Here is a 20,343-nt window from a genome sequence, read left to right as displayed (position 1 = left end):
TTTGTATTGATAAAATACCAGCAATTTTAATCTGATATCCAAAGAGTTTAGTATTAAATGTAGTTAGCTAATTATAAGGATATCAACACGCAAGAAGAAACCAACTTAAGCACATGCAACTTATTCAATCATACAAAGTCAGCTGTAGCAAGTTGGGACTTAATATATTACAAACCACCAAAAAACCCACATACGTTGCATAATGATCAGCCCTCCACGAAACTTAAAACCATTATAGACCATGGATCAGCTGTAGCAAGTTGAGACTTAATATATTACAAACCACAAAAAAAAACCATATGTTGCATAATGATCAGCCACTTCACGAAACTTAAAACCAGTATAGACCATGGATCAAACTACTTTGCAAAATACAGTGCAAATCTTCAAAAAGAAAGCCAAAGATAAAACAGATCACTCCTTCTTCATGCGTTTGGCCAAATGTCCTTCACATTTCCCAGCAGACAAACATTTCGCAACACTACAGTTCCCAACCTGGTACAAACCAAATAGCTATCATAAATCACAAAACACTAAAACACCAACCCTTATATCATATTCACAGCATTGAAGTAAGATACCAAAATAATCAATTTAGGTTACCACAGGATGAGCATCTAAGAGAAAAAGTGGATGAATTGATTGAGAATTTATTTCGATGCATGAATACAACAATTAATCTCTTATTTATGATACCTCACATGTTGTGATAACTGATGAATTCATTAAATAATTGAAAAAGAAAAGGAACTAACTGAATAAATTGCACACCAAGTAAGTAACACCAGACTAACTTTAGTAACTATATTTTGATAGAAGTTATGATGTAATATTTGTACCTTCTTCATTTAGGACCCCCTCATTAAGAAACCTCAGCTTATCCTTATTTAAATAATTTACACCTCTATTTGTCTGCTATTCTATGCATGCATTAAAATCACTTCAAAGAATAAATTTGACATACCATGAGAGTAAGATCTGTTACATTCAGCAGAAGAAACAACATTCTCAACTTTCACTGATTGAGGAATATGAGTAACTCTCGAACAATCAGCAGAACCACTCATCTTTTTAGGATCAGATGGACGGGTTGTATTATTGCGAACAATACTCTATAACAATACAGTTAATAACGAAACATAAGCCCAAAATAAATAAATAGACCAAAAATAATAGGCGCAATTACACAAAAAACAACCGCAACGAACCTCATTAACCTTCTGCACCTCCGGCCGTATCTTATCAGGATGAAGATGAGCCTTAATTTTCTTAATAACAACTTCATCACATGAAAACGCATTCACAGATGCCTGACGATAATACGGTTGATACTTCACACGACATGCAAATTCAACCTCAAGCAACTTGTCTAGAACTTCAGGATATATATGAGGATCATCCTCACCAACCTTCATAAACAAACAGAACGTCAAAATTTGTAATACCTATAAACAACATTAAAAGAAGAACTAAGACTAAATAATACAAATAGATTAACCTGTTGCATTGACTTTCTAAGAGCAGGAACACCAAGAATCTGAAAACATTTCTTGTCCCAAAATACAAATTCAGCCTTATGACCATCACACCCCATTATCACAACCACCTTATACCTAATAGAAGAAAATTATCAGTTAATAACAAAGAAGTTTAGATAGACAACCTAGTCAGCGGAACCTGAACTTCCTCCCCACATGAGCATTTGTAGCTCGCACCACCGGACTTTGAAGCTTTAGTACATTTAGTGCAGGTTTCATAATACCATCCATATCGATTAGGATTGAACTTAACTGTCTTCCCAACAGTAACACAAAAGGTATCCTAACATAAATCAAAAAATTAAATTAGAAAAATGCATTATTAATCGAACATGTAAGAATATACTCATCTTTAAATAAAACTTACCTTATCGAAATCTCTAAACTCAGCAATAGGTTTATCAGCAGAGAGATTTGAAAACTCATCATAGCTAGAACATTGAGAAGAGCTTGACGCCTGACATAAACTCTAATCAAAGCTACAACCTTGAGCTTGAAGACTACAAAACACATAAAAAAATATTAAAAAACAGCATAAAAAAATAAACAAAATCAACGACAATAATTTTGGCGAAATAAAAGTTACTTATCAAAGGCATCATTTCTATGAAAGAGAACAATAATTTAAGAATAATTTAAGAATCTTTAAAATAAAAAACCATCATTTTAAAAACAAAATGAATGCAATAAAACCACCAAATCAAATACTATTGACTACATGATGCTATAAACATCATTCACATAAGAAAAGAAACTTACCTAGCTCTAAACGTCTCAACAACTGGATGCTTCAAATTAATAAGCAACTTAGAACTTGATCAATTGTTGCAAAGATTCGGCTTACCATTATCTACAAAACAATAACCAAACAATTAACAAAAACAAAATGACACACATGAAAAAACAACAAAAATTACAAATGTGCAAAATATTAACCTGCAAGCTTGCATTGAGCGTGAGTTAGTATCAAAACAACTGACCTTCTATCTTTCCGCTCAGCAAGAAATGTCATCAGTTCCACATAATATCTATCCCATAAGGTCACATCCACCAGATTTCCACTACATCATCAAGGACACTTTCAGATTAATACCAAATGCAAAAAAAAAAGGTCTATAATCTAACATCAAAAAATCAGAAAGTCATACCTCTCATCTCTCAGCACAATATTAGTGCAAGGTTTTTTCCCATCACCAATCACTGTTGTCTTACCAATCTCATGAATGACACCCATAATTTCTTAATTTTTTTTACAGAATAATCAATAATCTCAAAATCAAAAAGAAAAAGGGAAGAAATTTAAACAATAACAAAACAAAAATATACCATATAAAACATTGGTTTTAAATACCCCTTTTCCAATCTCCTTAAATGACTTAAATGCAAACTGATGAGAAGGAATATCAGTGAGCTTATCATTCCTTGTGACCTTTGTACCAACACCAAAGACCACCTTAAAGGGATAATCCACATGCTTGAACAAAACATCATTATCGAACACAAGACAATTGTGCAAAACATAAGTCTGGTTTTCTTCGATCGTTGACTTCAATCGCTGAAAGTCTGCCTGTCGAGTTATGGCATGAACTCTGTAACCCTAAATTCACAAAGAAAAATAAAAGATACAGTTAAATTCAAATCAACAAAATCAAACAACAAAAAGAAACAATAAAAAAATATCCACTCCACAAATTCAACATAATTTCCCTAACCTTTGCATCACCGATTATAAGTTCAAGATGCTGACGACCATTGCTAGCAATGACAGTCCATAAATCAAGAACTCTAAAGCCAACTTTACAAACATCTACGTCCTTTTTCAGATCCCTGATAAAGCCAAATCCCCTAGACATCGAGAACTCTGTACAAAAATACAGCAAAACAGATACAACAAAAATGCAAATCACACATTCATTACAATGTCAAAACGATAAGCATATAAACCAACAGGTCCTGTGGTAACACGCTTAGCAAATTTTCAACTAAGAATAACCTCAATGTATAAAAGAAAGTTAACCAACACCATATTAACAAACTTTCAAGTAAGAATCACCTCAATCAATCTGATGCTAATGCAAAAGCTTACCAAAGATCGAAAACAACGCATTACAAAGAAGGGCAATCAGTTACTTGCTCTCAAAGTTACCAATCAGATCACAAAAACTAAAGATTTTCAGCAAATTTTTCAGGTAACAACCAATTCAATACAATGTATCCAAGAAAGTAAACCAACACTATATCAGTAAATTTTTAAGCATCAGATTTTAACAATTCAAATCAATCAATTTTATGCAATCAAAGTGATCCAATTGCATCATTAGAGTTAACTTACTTAAAAAATGAAGGATCCTTATATTATAGACTACAAATGGATAAACTTGTATGGAATTTGAAAGAAAATAGAGACTATCTTTCACCCAAATATTGTATCAAACACCATCATTATAACTTTATTCTCAGACAAACACTATCTCTCAAAGTCACCAACCAAATCACAAGAACTTAAGATTTTCAGCAAATTTTCAGATAACAATCACTTCAATATATCCAAGAAAGTAAACCAAGACTATACCAGCAAATTTCTAAGCAAAAATCATATCAATGTATGTAAACTTATTTAAGAGTCCTACACCTGATGGAATCTAGGTGAGGTTGGTTACATGGACCAAAATGACGTTATGATGTTTTAGCATAAAACATGTCTATAGTCCAACCATTGACCTCTAAAGTTAATAGAGTCAAGATATTAACAATTGTGTTAATAAATAAAGTACAATTCGACACCTCCTAATTGAGTGTTTCATATAAAATTTGATTGATATGTACTTCAAAAACAATATTGCTGACAGTATGATGAAAGCATTATTTAATAAATGAAATTTTCTAAAGGACTGACATGGATCATCTCTGCTATTTCAGCTATGTGTTGTTGTCTTGAACGTAGGTCGGTTGTTGTAGTACCTCCAAGTTCCATTGCACGAGGTGCATTGGGAATTGGAAGATTTAACACTGTTGACATTAACAATAAAACCGGCAAAAACAACCATCCATTAATCCAAACCCATATGTTAACAAATTCAACAAGAAAATTCATGAATATGGCATGAGAAAACTCATAAATATGCACATTGTATCACCTAATATCTATATGCACGCTCAAACGGAGCTAATCGTCACAACAATGTTAAATTTAGAATGGAAGGAAGGCATTCTGATCCCCAGAAATACGAGAGGAGAAAAAAAAAGTTATCATTATAGATATTGGTAATGACGTTGGGAAAATGAATAAATTGAATGTAATCACGACACAAACACAGACACCGTACACGACGTTGGTAATGATTTGCGAAAATGAATAAATTGAATGTAATCACGTTGTTGTGTCGTGTCGGCGTCGGAGACGCCATATACTAGAAGTGACTGTGCTACAGAGGTCCAAACTAGTAGTATCTCCTTATATTTCCATTTTTAAGATATGTCCTCTAATGTTATGTGTCAATGACCATATTTCATAGAACTATGTGAGCTGAGCATATTGAAGAGCAAAGGTAATGTGCTAGTGGTATGAATGCATTAACCTAATTGTAGTAATTTGAAAGGCCAACTTCAAAAAGATGTCATGATAATGTGATGATCAATACATTTACAACTTTCGAAGCTTAAATTAAATGGTTGTTTAGTTCCATACTTCCATTTACAATGATAAATATGCAAATGTCAACCCATGCAGGCAAGCTTTTCTAAAAAGCATAAACAAGATGTGCATATTATTGACAATATTCTTACTGTGGGACGAAATCTTTTTCCTTCCACCCCCATTTTGAAGAAATACTCAGCAGCTGAGGCAAGCTTAGGAACCTGTCACATAATACCCAATTTTTACCATGAATAACTGATTTCTATGCGGCACATGTAACAAGCTTCTATTCGGTTTTGTGCAAAAATTAGAAACAAGAAAGTTAACAAAGACCAGTGATATACCTCGGCAACTACCATTTCTCGCAGCTTGTTACCAATAAATAATAGTTCATCAGCCACCAGAGAAAATGGATCAAGTTCGTCCTGAAAATAATACATGTATCGTAGAGAAGTTGGTAAAAATAAATATTGATCACGAAGTAAGTATTTCTCACACACATCTGCTAGTATAGAAGAATCTAAAAACAGGGTGGGTGGAGAAGAGACATTTGTGGATCTGGCAGGAGCACAAGCTTGAATGGCTTGGTTAGAAGATGAAGGTTGGTCATTTGTAGAGATTTTAGAAGACATGTTTGATTGAGCAGTTTGAGTATTGGTCTCTGAAGGATGGGTTAAGACCATAGTCACATAATTTGCGGTTCGATCCGGTACGCGGTACGGGTACGGGTTCGCGGTACGCGACAGGAGAAGAATTCGGTACGTATAGGGGTATACAGCTTCGGTACGCTCCGGTTCGTAGTAGTAATAATACCTAAATAAATATAGTGAGCTATAAAAAAAAGTATTTTTTTTACCTAATTTCTTCTACCAAGTTTCTCACTCTCCACTCTTTGTTCATGTTCTTCTCACTCAGTCCTCAACTCATGGTGATTCATTTTATATTTACTTTGTAGTCTAAACCTTTTTTTCAACCAATCAGCGGTAACCATGCTTTGGTACGCTTGGTTCGCTGGTTTGTGCGTACCAATACGCCGAAGTACCCGAATTCGGTACTCACGTACCAATTCGCAATTCTCCCTTGATTACACGAATTATGTGACTATGGTTAAGACCACAATAGAGAATGAATTACCTTGCTCAGAAGAAGTATGAGACTCAATATGATCAGCAAGGATATGTTCAGGAACAATTTATTCAGGAACAGTTTGTTCAGGAACAGGGATACCTGTACAAGTTGTTGAGGCCATTTGTAAGTTTGGTGCTTATTGTTGGGGGCTTTCTAAAGTAATTTCATCAAAAATAACTCTAGAGGCTTTTTCTAGATTAGGCTCAACACCTGGTAATTCACCTGAGTAGTGATTGACCAAATTCTCCAAAACAAATGGTTCTGAGGTATGGGTAGTTGGTTTGGAATGTGATAATGACTCATGCAGATTGGCAGACTCGGACACTGCTGGTTTACTTACAGTCTCTGCATCAGCAGGAATTGACTGAAGTGGTTCAATCATGGGAGGTTGAAACGGGTGATTAGCAGGCAGTCTTGCAGAGACATTAACTCTCATCTGAGACATCTCACCTATGCTTTTAAGAATTTGAGGATACACAGGTACATATTCCTCACGAGCAGGCTTTTTATGGAGTTTGGCGGATGGTGAAAAGCCTTTGTTTATAGTTGTGTAGATTATGCCTAAAGGGACATCGTCTAAATCTGAGGAGGTTGATACTGAGATTGAATGTGAGGTTGAGGATGAACTAGATTCTATTTCTATGACTTTAGCAGAGTGAAGAGAATCAGTATTACCTCTTGCATAATTTCACCAGACACTACCAGCTGCTGAAGATTTTCTATAAGTTGAATCCCCAGTTGAGCAGCTTCAACAGTTGATTCCTTCAGTAATTGCTCAGCAGGAACTCCAATCTCCTGAGCAAGTTCATCAGCCTTCTGCAATGTAGCTTCTTCTGCAACTTTCTTCCTCTTGATTTCTCTTGTTACAAGATCAGTTGCAGCTTCAATCTGATCTTCTTCTTCCATCACATAATCTGCTACCTTCAGTTTCCTGACAACTTGCTTCCTTTTCTTCTTAGGAATTGATTGAGCAGGTTGTGGTTGTGATTGAGAAGAGCCAACTGTCTTGCCACTTCTAGTTTTCTTGTCAAGTATCTTAGCAGGTTCCAGATCTTCAACTACTTCTTGAATGGTTGGTACAGCAGGACCAACTACATTCTCCTGGATAGCAGCATTCTCCTTCTTATCTTTCTTAGCTTTCTTGGAAGGTTGTTCAGGAGCATCATCCAGATACTCAGCTTCTGTGAGTGCTCTATTCTTAGTCTTCCTGCTTTTGGCTATTGGCAGGGCACCACCATACATGGTGTCTGGAATATCACTTAGCTTGATTTGCTTGCCTGTTTTTTTAAAAGTGATCTATAATGGAGTTCATTCTGACCTCAAGTGGATCTTGTTTGCAGATTGGAGGAAAGTCTTAATTAAAAGGAAAAATTCTTACTGGTGTGTTTTCTGGATGTTTATAATACCATCCATTTACAAATGCTGCAAAGATACCTTGAGCTGCCATCACATACACTAGCACGGCATTCATTCCAATCCATTCCAAAAACAAGAACGGAGTACGAATTCCCCAAATTTAATCATAACTATTTCTAAAATCACTCGCACGAGTGATTGTAATTTTCTGATAGTGTAAAACTTAAAGAAGAAAGAATTGATAACCAACAATTTATATAAATTCCATTTACCAAAATGTAGAACAAAGAGAAGACAATTCCAGCAGCCCCGGATGTGAAGCAAACATAGCTAATACTGTAGAGTTGCTTGTTAATTGGGATAGCTGCATTGTCATGTGGCTTACTAATGTGGCATATTTGAACCTATCAAGGAGTAATTTCACTATTCTTCCAGAATGCATCAAAGACTGTCACTTTTTAAGGCGGATTCATTTGGATGATTGCCAATGTCTTTGATAAATTAAAGGGGTTCCACCAAATTTAAAATATTTGTCTGCATTAGGTTGCAAGTCATTGGCATCATCTTGCAGGAGCATGCTACTATATAAGGTTAGTTTTTCTTTTCTTGCATAAGCATTTGATTTAACATTTCATAGCATAATGTAGTTTATGTTGGTAATCTTATAAATTATTTATAACTAACAGGAACTGCATGAGGCTGGAAATACGAACATTCGTATGGCAGGATGTGGAAGGATTCCAGAGTGGTTTGAGCACCACTAGAGGGAACGTTTTACATTATACTATTATAGTCTAATCTGAACCATTGGCTATTTTGGTATTTATGTCAGACTTGACTGCATGGTTCTTGATATTTATGAATGATATTTGATCTTATAATATTTATTAATCTTCACTATAATGTTCTTGTTAAGTATGATCCATATTTACAAATAAGTGCATAGTCGCTCAACTGTAGTGGTTCAAACGTAAACATGTAAATTGGACCGTGGTATTTAATCTCAATTTGTAATCTTAATCTTAAGACTGAATAATAAAAAATCACAGTAGACACTCTATTATTGAAGACAGAGACACAATTGGCTGAACTCTATGATCAATTGCTTGTGTTCTAGTGTGTGCTTTTATTTATCTGTTTTCTTCAAAACTAGATTTATAAATGCATTTGTATTGGTGCTTTATATTCCTAAAATGTCAAGAGTCTGCTGAGTTATATTATTACTCTAGGTCTAGGGTGGCAGATTAATAAAATGAGTGAAAAAATAAAGAATTCAAGATTGTCTATTAGATTATGGTGTATGTATTGCCATATATGCTTTTTCTACTAGATTCGTAGGCTTTGGAGTTTGGAATCATCTTTGACAATAAAATGTTTCCACCAAGTGACTTACTGGGTATATAATAATTGAAGCAGGAAATTTCATTTTGTTTCAGATGCACTTGGATTCACCTATGATGTGTTCCTCAGTTCTAGGGGCGCTGACACTCGCTATGGTTTTACTGGAAATCTCTACAAAGCTCTATGTAACAGTGGAGTCCGCACCTTCATTGATGATAGGAAGCTTCATGGAGGTGACAAAATCACATTATCACTTGTTAGGGCCATTGAAGAATCCAGGATTTTCATTCCAGTCCTCTCTATGAACTATGCTTCTTCTTTCTGTTTGCACGAACTTGTCCACATCATTCGGTGCTACAAGGCCAAGGGTTGCTTGGTTTTGCCCGTTTTCTATGACGTTGAACTTTCTCACGTACGGCATCTTACTGGGAGTTATGGTGATGCAATAGCTAGGCATGAATAGAGGTTCCAAAATAACAAAGAAAAGTACAACGACAACATGAAGAGGCTGCATAAGTGGAAAATGGCTCTTAGCCAAGCAGCTAACTTGTCCGGCAAACATTTCAATCCTAGGTACCCACCTTAATCCTATTATGCATTCTTTTTAGTGTGTGTATCATTTATTATCCTCCGTCTAATCATTTCATCTTAAATCTTAAGTAGGAAATAAGTATTTTTTTTATTCTTGATCAATTTGCCAAAGCGGTTTATAATTCCATTGTTGATCAATTTGAATGTGTGTGTTTTCTTCACAATGTGAGAGGAATTTCAGCTAAAAATGGTTTAGAGCATCTCCAAAATGATTTCCTTTCCAAAACAGTTGGATTGGACTTTAAGTTAAGAGATATAGCAGTGAGGGGATTCCAACCATAAAGCAAAGGCTACACACAAAAAAGGTTCTTTTAAATTAATTCTCGATGATGTTGACGAATTGAAGCAGCTGCAGGTTTTGGCTGGAGGGCTTGATTGGTTTCGTGCCGGTAGTCGAGTGATCGTTACCACTCGAGACAAACACTTGCTAAGCAGTCATGGGATTGAAATAATTTATGAAATAAATGAGTTATGAGTACATTTTAAGCAAGAAGCTCGAGTTGCTTAGGTGGACAACTTTTAAAAGTAAGAAAGTTGATTCAAGTTATGAGTACATCTTAAACCGCGCAGTAAATTATGCTTCTGGCCTTCCTTTGGCTATAGAAGTATTAGGTTCCAACTTGATTGGAAAGAATATAGAGGAATGGAGTTTTTTGTTGGATCAGTATGAAAGGATTCCTAGTAAAGAAATCCAAAAGATACTTAAAGTGAGTTTCGATGCTTTAGAGGCAGATGAACAAAGTGTTTTTCTCGATATTGGTGTGATTTTTTTTTTTTTGCAGATGTTCTTTGGTATGAAAGTTTTACAGTTAGACAGTTCTGAATGTTTAACAGAAATAAGTGACATATCAGGTCTCCAAAGTTTAGAAGAATTTTCATTTAAATGGTGTAAGAATTTACTTACAATTCATGATTCTTTTGGGTTCCTGAATAAACTTAAAATCTTGAATGCTGAAGGTTGTAGAAAACTCAGGAGTTTTCCACCAATTAAGTTGACCTCTCTTCAACAACTTAAACTTTCATTTTGTTATCGGCTTAAGCATTTTCCAGAAATATTAGGAAAAATGGGAAACATAGGAAGCATTTCTTTGCGTGAAACTTCTATTGAAGAATTGCCTGATTCATTTCAAAATCTCACTGGGCTTCGTAATTTACTTATATATGGACATGGAATGTTGCTTAGGTTATCAAGTAGCACCCTCATGCTTCCAAAATTGAATAGGATTGATGTTGATGGTTATCATCTATTGCCAAGACAAAGTGATAAACCAAGTTCCATGGTGTCCTCAAAAGTAAAATCTCTTATGGTTAGAAAATCCAACCTAACAATGATTCTCTTCCAATAGTTCTCAAGTGGTTTGCGAATGTGACATACTTAGACTTATCAAAGAGTAATTTCACAAGTCTTTCGGAATGCATCGAAGAACATCGCACTTTAAGAACCCTCAATCTAGATGATTGCAAGCGTCTTCAAGAAATTAAAGCGATTCCACCAAATCTAAAATTTTTGTCTGCATTAAATTGTGAATCTTTGAGTTCCTCATGTAGAAGCATGCTTTTGAACCAGGTTTTGTTATGAGTGCTCTCTTGACGATCCAGCTAATTGCACCTATATCATGATAAAACCAGATCATACATATCTATTTGATTTGCAACTACACGACATGGTAGGATTGGAAGAAGCGCTTTTAAAAACGGAATGGAACCATGCGGAGGTTATATTTGAGGATTCAACATTGTCGTCACTCCTTAAAGAAAGTCGAATGCATGTATTTAAACAAGAAAGTAGCATGGAGGATATTGAATACACCAATGCTTATGAAAAGAGAAAATCAGATGATGATCATATGTCATGAATAAGAATTGCCACATGGAAGAAAATGCAGTCATAACCAATTTTGTTTCTGAAGAAGGACAAGTGACAATTGATCCTAACATTACTAGAGTAAGAAAGAGCAAGAGAGAGAAGAAGGTCAACAGAAAATGTTTCCCAGAGTATTCAATTTATTTGCTTAATCTCTCTATAAAGTGTCAACAGAAAATTATTTGCTAAAAAAAGTGGTCAAGTAAATTTGAAAATTATCACTACCAAAAAAAAGATAGATCCTTGTGATCATTGATTTATATCTTTATACAATTTACTAAAAAAATACATATTAAATTGTTTTGTTTTTACTTACTTTTTTACCTCACACTATAAAGTATAAAACCATATACCAAGCCATTTATTCTCAATAAGTATACTCTGAATTTGAATGTGTTCATTTACATACTCTATTAACACAACCAAGAAAAAAGGTAAATAAAAACTAAGGTATCACACTTTTGTAGGTAATCTTATCAACAAACAACTGATTCTAAATTAACAATTTAATTACAATTTCCAATATATTCTAAATTTGTGCAAGATGCCAGCAACAACTCCCCAGAAAGTGATTTCTGCAAAGATGACATATAACAAAGTTCCCAATCTCTCTGAGTGCCAGACATTGATGAACACATGATTTTGTATCCAGTTTACCTGATTAATGGTTTTATCATATGCCATAAAAATTGTTAGCTCATTAGTCCTAGCCACTTGAAATCAAAAGGGAAAAAATTATGTAAAAAATTAACATAATCATTAATAAAGTATGCACCATATAGTATAAATTAATCATAGGGTAAACTTCTTACTAGTGAGTTATCTGGATCTTTGTAATACCATCCATTTACAAATGCTGCAAAGATGCCTTGTGCTGCCATCACAAACACTAGCATTGCATTCATTCCAATCCATTCTAAAAACAAGAATGAAGTTCGAATCCCCCAAACATCGATCTGCAATTTGATTGATCAATAATATTAAACAAGAATCATAAGGTTGAAGTAACAAAAGAATGATTTAATGTATGTTTTGATTGTCGGTGAGTTTCTCGAAATCACAATGACGCTATAATTTTGGGAAGCTCCAAAGTGTAGCATGTGCAAATAAATGTGGTGGCTCACCCTAACTAGGTCATTCTCACTATCAATCCAAATATGTGCTTATTTCATATACACTGTCAGCGTAAACATTTTTTTCACTGTCAATCAATCGTAATCAACATATTAATGAAAACGTAGACTTTAAACATTACTTGTAAAGTCACTTTCACGATTGATTATGATTTGCTTACAGTGTAAAACTTTTTATACATGCAACATATTAAAATTATACGCCGGATAGAACTAAGACAAACAAGTGATATTAATTCCATATTTACCAAAATGTAGAACACAGAGAAGACACATCCAGCTGCTCCAGATGTGAAACAAACATAGCTAATGCTGTACAATTGCTTGTTAATTGGAATAGCTGTATTATTCCATACAAAATATTTTATAACATTAGTTATCTTACTTTAATGGTATAGTACATATTTTGAATGAGTTTTAATCTAACCATTAAGAGGTTAATAAGACAAACTAGTTTACCATTTGTAAAATGAAGAATGATGCCTAGGATGAATAACACAAACCCCATTGAGAGCCATTGCTTGAGCCTCTCAGAATGACCCTGTCAAAATATTTCAAGTTTTTACTAGTATTTTTGAAGTGTAGAGTTTAAGTATGTGGATATAACAACAGCATAGGGTAAAATTTGTAACCTTGAAATGAATCAAGACATGTCCATAGTGGATGCCAATGGTCCCAGATAGGATAGCTGATATAGAACTAGCAAAAAGGATCAAAAGGTCATTAAAAAAAATTGTTGTGCAAATAATTCATTACAAAACATTGTAATATAGCTTGTAAATTTCAATTCACTTTACATATACAATTTAATAAGATAAAACGAACACAAGTGAGCAATTCACGTTAAAGTAAAATGAAAAATATTTGTTATTAATGAATATAAATTTGCACATGTATACTAAGGACATGTTATTTGAGTTTATCTAATGTTAGAGACTGTGTGAGACTCTTTAATAGAGCTTATATATCTTATGAAAACATCTTATGGCTTATATGAAAAATAATTTGACTTTATTTTGGTTTTTGTTATAAAAATTGCTTATCCATACACATTTATATGATAATCGCTTATGCTAAAAACACTTATTTAAGTTGTTTATCCAAACAAGCTAAAAATTAGTTTTTTTTATCAAGTCGTAATAATTAGTTAACTTTTTAATAAATGTTTAATATTTCTTACTTAATCCTTTAAAAATGAACTCAGTTGAGACTTGAGAGCAGCTAAATCCAAAAAATTGTGTCATCTTATTCTTACACAATAAAAGTGAAACAAAATTTGAAGGTATTAGTTATTTTAGTTTGTAAAAGGTATGTATATCATACATGCTATTATTCATGACTTATTTTATATCAATCAATCATTCATTAATTAATGAATGTCTATTTTGGAAAAGAAAAAATACCTCAAAAAACCCTCAGGTTCAAAGGGGGCACGACACCAAGTTGGTGCATCTTTACGTAGAGGACCATCAGCTGGAGAACTAAATGTGCAAGTCTGTAATGTAAAATAAAAGGTATATTAAATAAATTCAATTCATTTCTATTACTTCTTCACATATCCACTTTTATAACTATATTTTTCTAATAGGTATCAATTCTATTAGAAGATATATGTAGTTGAACAAATTAAGGAACAAGTAAATCATAATATGAACTCATCATTTATCATTCATTTACTCATTTACTATAAACTCACCTTCAAGCGACTCCAAACGGGTTGAGAGTAAAGATGATTAACCCCCCAAATTTGTCTATCCACATACCCAACAGCATTGCATGCAGGACCTAGGTGTCCTCTCATCCCACATATGACCTTGTAAAAGGAAATGTTAAATAAAATAATCTTAGTCTTTATTTAAAATCAATTAATAATTTAAGAAGATATAATAAGGATACATATAGTGAGAGATTAATTACCGTATATCTCTTTAGTTTGGAACTGTTGTAATCCACAAAACTCCAATCTGGAACGTAGAGGCTGAAAGTAGTGACCATGTAAATAACAAATGCCACAAACCCTCCAAGCCTATGTAACACATACAAATTAATGTGCAATTAATTATTAATCAAAGCTTATTAGTAGAAACTAAAAATCTATGATATATAGATATTATTAAATTGAATTTGAATTTTGAATATGAAATTTGTGTAGCTTTTCTCACCATTGCCATCTATAGCTAGTAAAAATGGACATGTATCCAGGACTCAAGGTTGTAGGTCTAAGCTTAGTGGTAAATGTCTCTATTAGAGCTACAATGCAATATACAAGAGCTATCCTCTGCATTAACACACAATACACAAAATAAGAATTATATATATTCAAGAATTGAGTTGCTGAGAATTTTAACATAGTGCTTTAATTAGGCTTGTATACATTAATTCAATTACGTTAATACCTGAAGAATGCCACACCATCTGATAAATTTCATGTCAACTCCATATGAGAGATCATCAGGGGCATGTGAATATCCACCTGCAGTTTCTCAATACAGTCAAATATATTTTTTATATAAACATTTAGTCAAATATATTTACACATTGCAAGATTAAAATTTACAAAGTACTTGTATTTAAATAATACAATCAAGATTACAACATTATCACTCGCTCAGCTCGATCGACCCTGCCCACTTATCCTTAATTATGAGTTATACTCAAAAGTAAACATTTATCATTTAGAGTGGAAAATTGCTGTTCACACATTAGAGAAGGCTGGGACACACATGTAAAATACGCTTTTGCCCCCTCGGTAGTTAACTGCCGAGGAATTCCTCGGTAGTTAACTGCCGAGGAAAACTGTTTCATCAGATGAAACAGTCACCTGCTCCCCCTACACACTATTTTCATCATCTTCCATAAAACTTCATTCAATCCACCCAAATCCAACATTTTTTTTTAATGAAATCTTGCTCAAAAATGATTCAAGCATCAAGCATAGGATGTATCAACACACTTTTGACGTAAAAAAACAGGTATTGAGCATTTTAATCGGTTTATTTTTTTATTATGTGTTTTATCTTGGTTTTCGGGTGTCAAACATTGATTACGTTTGAACCTTTTAAACCGGTGATATCTTATTTTTTCTTGGGAAGGGAAAAAGTAAGCAAAACCCTTGAGAATCGAGGTCCGGGAGTTGTTTTCGCTACGGGAAGGTGTTAGGCACCCATAACGACTATAGTAACCTATAGGAACCGTCTTTAATTTCTACGCGCGCGCTTTATTTTTAAATGCTATTTTGAAATGTTATTTACACCTAAGGGTTTTCTAAGTGAAGAATTGGAGGGAGAAGAATGTTTTTGAATTTTTACTTTAGTTGAATTGAAGGAATTTTGTTCCTTGCCTACGTACCCGATTAAGGGATCAAATCCACCGTAGTTCTCTCTCAAAAATGTTTTTTTTGTTTTTGTTGGTTGATTTTAAGTTTGAAAATGGATTTTGAAGAATAGAAAGAGGCCTCAAGGGCATGAGATTAGGAAAGAGTGAGGTTGAATTAGTCATTTGCAAAAGATGGTCAAAGTAGGATTATTTTCATTGAATCTTTGATTAAGAAAATGAAAAAAATACAATGGGATATTGGATCCCAAGGTTTATTTGGAAAAGCTTTGAGTGAAGTTGTTCACATTTGTTTGGAAAATTGGTTTTTTCTAAGTAGAAGTCCTAGGCATTCATCTAAACATACAATCCTAAACATACATCTAAACATGCATATTCTAGCTATATCTAAATGTGAGGTGTGTGCATGTGTCGGTGCTTGTGTCGGTGTACATCATTAGAGTCCATTGTCCTTTACATCATACCCTAGATACATTCTATGGCCTCTTTGCCAAGAAATTAAAAGCATGGAAGTAAAATATTACAAGAATTCCTAAGTGTTTACATTCTAACTTTTGGTACAAATTAAGTTGCAAGAAAGAAATAGAGATGAATATAGGATGAAATGGAGATGCTTATGAAATGATGAAACATGAAATGAAAGGAGTTAGTAGGACATGACAATATCAAAGAAGTGAAGTAAGAGAAATACTAGAATATAGAAGATAGAAAATAAGTGCAAACATGGCTAAAATTTGTTCATAAAATGCAAGAACCAAGTGACCTATAATTCTCACATTCCAATTACATTTTAAAGGTTTAGAAACAAGTTTTGGAATGGGAATTAAGGCTACATGATTTACTTGACATTTAAAACAAATTTGAAGCATATTTACATTATCTAACTACTTAATGACTTGTAAGCTAAGTAACCTACCAAAATTCACAATTATGCAACAAAATTAAGCACAAACAGTGGCTAAACTTCTATGAGATCAAATGGCATAGGTCACCAAAATTCATAAAGCAATTTGGATTGAAATCAAGCAAAGTTCCACTTATTTTTAGCACAAAATATGACAAAACTAGCAAGAAAATTAACACCTCATTTTTTAACCAATTTTAACATGTGAAAATTATCACAAAATACTACAAAAATATCAAGAAATCTATATGAATTTTTTTGAATTTTTTAAAGGTTTTTTAAGCTAAAAAAATTACAAGAAGATTGCTAGTTTTAATCAAGAATGGAAAAAAAACTACACATATTTTTTTTTATCAGGTTTTATTATGCAACAAGGTTAGAAAACATCAAGAAATCATCAAGAAGTCATGAAAATATATTTTGGAATTTTTGTAAAAAGTTTTGATGCACAAGAGGTGCAGGAAGCAAAGTCCAGTGGTGCAACTAGCAGAAAATAGGCCAAAAACGAAAAAAAAACAGTAAAGAGGACCCAGGCCCAGGGTCTTTGATGGATCTGGATAATCCAACTGCTTTACAGCCGTCAGATTGATCCAGCTCCTCTCAAACCCTAGATCCAAGGGTTAAGGACGCGTGGTTCACTACAAAGCATATCAGGCACACAACAAGGATCAATCCACGCCATACACGTAGCAGACAATAGATCAAAAGGTTGAGAAGCAAGCAGGACCATAGCAAGGCCCATAGGCTAGCACGCGTGGAATCATACAGGGAGTATATAAGCCAAATCCATGAGAAAAACAACACAACACATTTTCGTTTCTCTCTCTAACATGAGTTAGAGAGAGAAGCTCTGCAAATTTCATCTTCTTCTCCGACCAGCATGGCTTCGCCGGCGCGGTGGCCGGCCACCTTAGGGTGGCGGCGCCGCCGCCGGCATCATTTTTTTTGTTTTTTTTTCGAATTTTTTTTAGAGTTTTAGAAATCCCTTTCCATGCTGAGTTCGGATCCGAAGCTATTTTTTGCAAAAACTAACACACAAAGCATAGATCTAGCATCAAAGATTCGAAAAGAAACTCACACAAAATAGAAGCCGATTGGTACCTCTTCTCCTCGTTTTGAATCTGACTTGTTTCAAAGGTATATGCGCTGCAACTGGCCTTGATTCTGTTCCGGTGAGATACAAATTCGTGCTTGAATCGTTGTGCTCCTCCCACTCGTTCTGGATTCGCCTTGCGCTACACTTGCTCTTGCTGGCGAGTTTGTTATGTCGAATCTTGGACCAATGCTGTTCAGATTCGAAGCTTTGTTGCGATTGTTGGATTCGGATTTTGACTGTTAGGTTTTGAGAAACTCGTTTTTTGATGAGTTTCGATTTTGAGGTGATGAATTGTGAAACAGTTGGTGAAACTGGATGAATTTCTGGAGATATTGTGGTTCTTGATGAAGAAGATGAACAAACTTTGAAGATTGTTCAATATTCTTCTGAAAAAAACGGTTAGATCTTTCTCTTGTGGAGAGAGAAACTGTGAAAGTGTTTTCTGATTTTTGCTGTGATGTGGCACTGAATGAGTGGTGGTGCTGACTTTGACTGGTGAATTGGCTTTTATAGCTGATGACTAGAATATCTGGACCAATAGGACACTGCCACGTGGACTAGGACTGTAACTGACTGGACTAATAAAAATCTGACACATGGCACTGGACTTAACAAACTTTTGGACAAATGAACAAATGAGAAACTGACACGTGTACAGACCTGATGACTTGGACAAAAAGGACTAAAATACAATTTTTTTAGGATTTTTAGGACTAAAAATAAAAATAAAAGTGAATTAAAATTGGTAATTGGAAAATAACGTAAAGTGAAACGGTTAAAATTTGACAAAACGGACTAAAACGAACCAATGGCCTAAATGAGGTACTTTAAAGTACCTCTCTGCCGAAATTTCGTGTGAAATGACCAAAATGCCCCTAGGGCTACAACGACTGAAAATGACTCAGATGCAAATTTAAAAATGGATTTTTAACAGAAATTGAATCAAAGACTCATACAGGCAAAATTAACAGACTCAGAGACAATTTTTGGGATTTAAACAGTGACTTGACACTTGAAATGACCAAAATGCCCCTAGGGGCAAAACTGACTCAATAATGACTTCGAATGCAAATTTTGAACTGGATTTTGACATAGAATGAAACACAGACTTATTCAACCTATTTGAAAGGGCTCAAACAAAGTTTTGAAAGACTGAGAGAAATTTGACATAGGAAATGACTAAAATACCCTTGCATGTAAATTTTGCAAATAACATTGAAATAAAATGCAGAGAAAGATGCAATTGGTCAAAGACAGTTCAAATGACTTATAATGCAAGAAAAGAAAAATTGACTAGTATTTTTAGGTCCAAAATTAGGGTATAACAGCTGCCCCTATTTAAGTTTCTTTGTCCGGAGAGTCAAGAGACGAAGTCTTAGAGTTGACGGGACGAAGATACTTAAATATTAACATTTGCACTGCTTTTGGACATAAAAATACGCTTTCAGAGTTTCAAAGATATGAATGTTATGCAATACTTTGATTATGAATGCAAGACAAACAACTGGAGTCTATGGAACCTATCATGTCACTGGGGATTCAGGTGGACATTTGACAGGGTAGACAAACCAGGGAGTAGAAAATAGGGTACAAGTTGTTCTTTGGGTCGAACTAGTCACTTGACCAAGGAATACAAAACAAGAGATAGGTGCAAGCTGTTCTTGGGATTGAACTTGGCACTTGACCGGAAACATAGACATATAGGCAGATACAAGTGGTTCTTTGGATCGAACTTGACACTTGATTGGAGATACAAACAAATAGGCAGACACAAACTGTTCTTTTGGATTGAACTGGCTGTTTGGTTGGAGACATAGACAAAAGGGTTGATACAAGCCGTTTCTTTGGATCGAACTTGCTTGTTGGATTATCACCACATCATGTGGGAGAGTGCAGACTGTTCTCTTAGATCGAACTTGTCGTTTGACCGATAACAAAGCATAAGCTGGGTACAAACTGTTCTTCAGATTGAACTTGCCGTCTGACTGATAACAGAGCATGAGCTGGATACAAACTGTTCTTCAAATCGAACTTGCCGTCTGACTGATAACAGAGCATGAGCTGGATACAAACTGTTCTTCAAATCGAACTTGCCGTTTGTCCGGAAGCATAGGTATACAAGTAGGTACAAGTGGTTCTTTTTGGCTCGAACCTGGCACTTGACCAGTAACAAGATACAAATTGAGAGTCTGGTTTAACAAGATACCAATTGAGGGTAAATTGTCATTGACCTGATTTGAGGGTAGACATGACCATTTTGGTTGGCCCAAGAGTAAATTGAGGGTAAATTGACATTGATTTGAGTTGAAAATTGAAAGTTGGAATTGAACAGAGATATAGACATAGACGTAGACATTGGATTGGAGAGTTGCAATTAACATTGGAATTGAATTGAAAATTGACATTGACATTGGCATTGGCA

The 20,343-nt window shown here is 34.4% G+C and overlaps 1 protein-coding gene, 2 long non-coding RNA genes and 1 pseudogene across 3 annotated transcripts; 1 reads left to right on the top strand and 3 right to left on the bottom strand.

Moving 5' to 3' along the window:
* Positions 1-8,234: 8,234 nt before the first annotated feature.
* Positions 8,235-11,547, top strand: LOC146955939 (TMV resistance protein N-like; annotated as a pseudogene).
* A 308-nt stretch (positions 11,548-11,855) lies between these two features.
* On the bottom strand, positions 11,856-12,411 carry LOC146955938 (uncharacterized). Its single transcript, XR_015018366.1, has 2 exons — positions 12,268-12,411; positions 11,856-12,112 (listed from the first exon to the last, which is right to left on the bottom strand). It is a non-coding gene; the product is annotated as an uncharacterized LOC146955938 (long non-coding RNA).
* Positions 12,412-12,623: 212 nt separating this feature from the next.
* LOC146955937 (uncharacterized) lies at positions 12,624-14,389 on the bottom strand. Its single transcript, XM_085748989.1, has 6 exons — positions 14,285-14,389; positions 13,992-14,083; positions 13,221-13,287; positions 13,048-13,129; positions 12,837-12,928; positions 12,624-12,632 (listed from the first exon to the last, which is right to left on the bottom strand). Exons 1-6 carry the CDS (start codon positions 14,387-14,389, stop codon positions 12,624-12,626), a joined length of 447 nt encoding a protein of 148 aa, XP_085605115.1.
* A 111-nt stretch (positions 14,390-14,500) lies between these two features.
* LOC146955936 (uncharacterized) lies at positions 14,501-15,074 on the bottom strand. The gene is made up of 3 exons (XR_015018358.1): positions 14,985-15,074; positions 14,751-14,866; positions 14,501-14,614 (listed from the first exon to the last, which is right to left on the bottom strand). It is a non-coding gene; the product is annotated as an uncharacterized LOC146955936 (long non-coding RNA).
* Between the last annotated feature and the right edge of the window lie 5,269 nt (positions 15,075-20,343).

This window comes from Medicago sativa, chromosome 1 (genome assembly GCF_051527215.1).
Source record: "Medicago sativa cultivar Bolivia chromosome 1, Bolivia_mono, whole genome shotgun sequence".
Lineage (NCBI taxonomy): Eukaryota > Viridiplantae > Streptophyta > Magnoliopsida > Fabales > Fabaceae > Medicago > Medicago sativa.
Note: the sequence above shows the minus strand (reverse complement) of the source record. Positions and strands in the feature narration are given on the sequence as shown.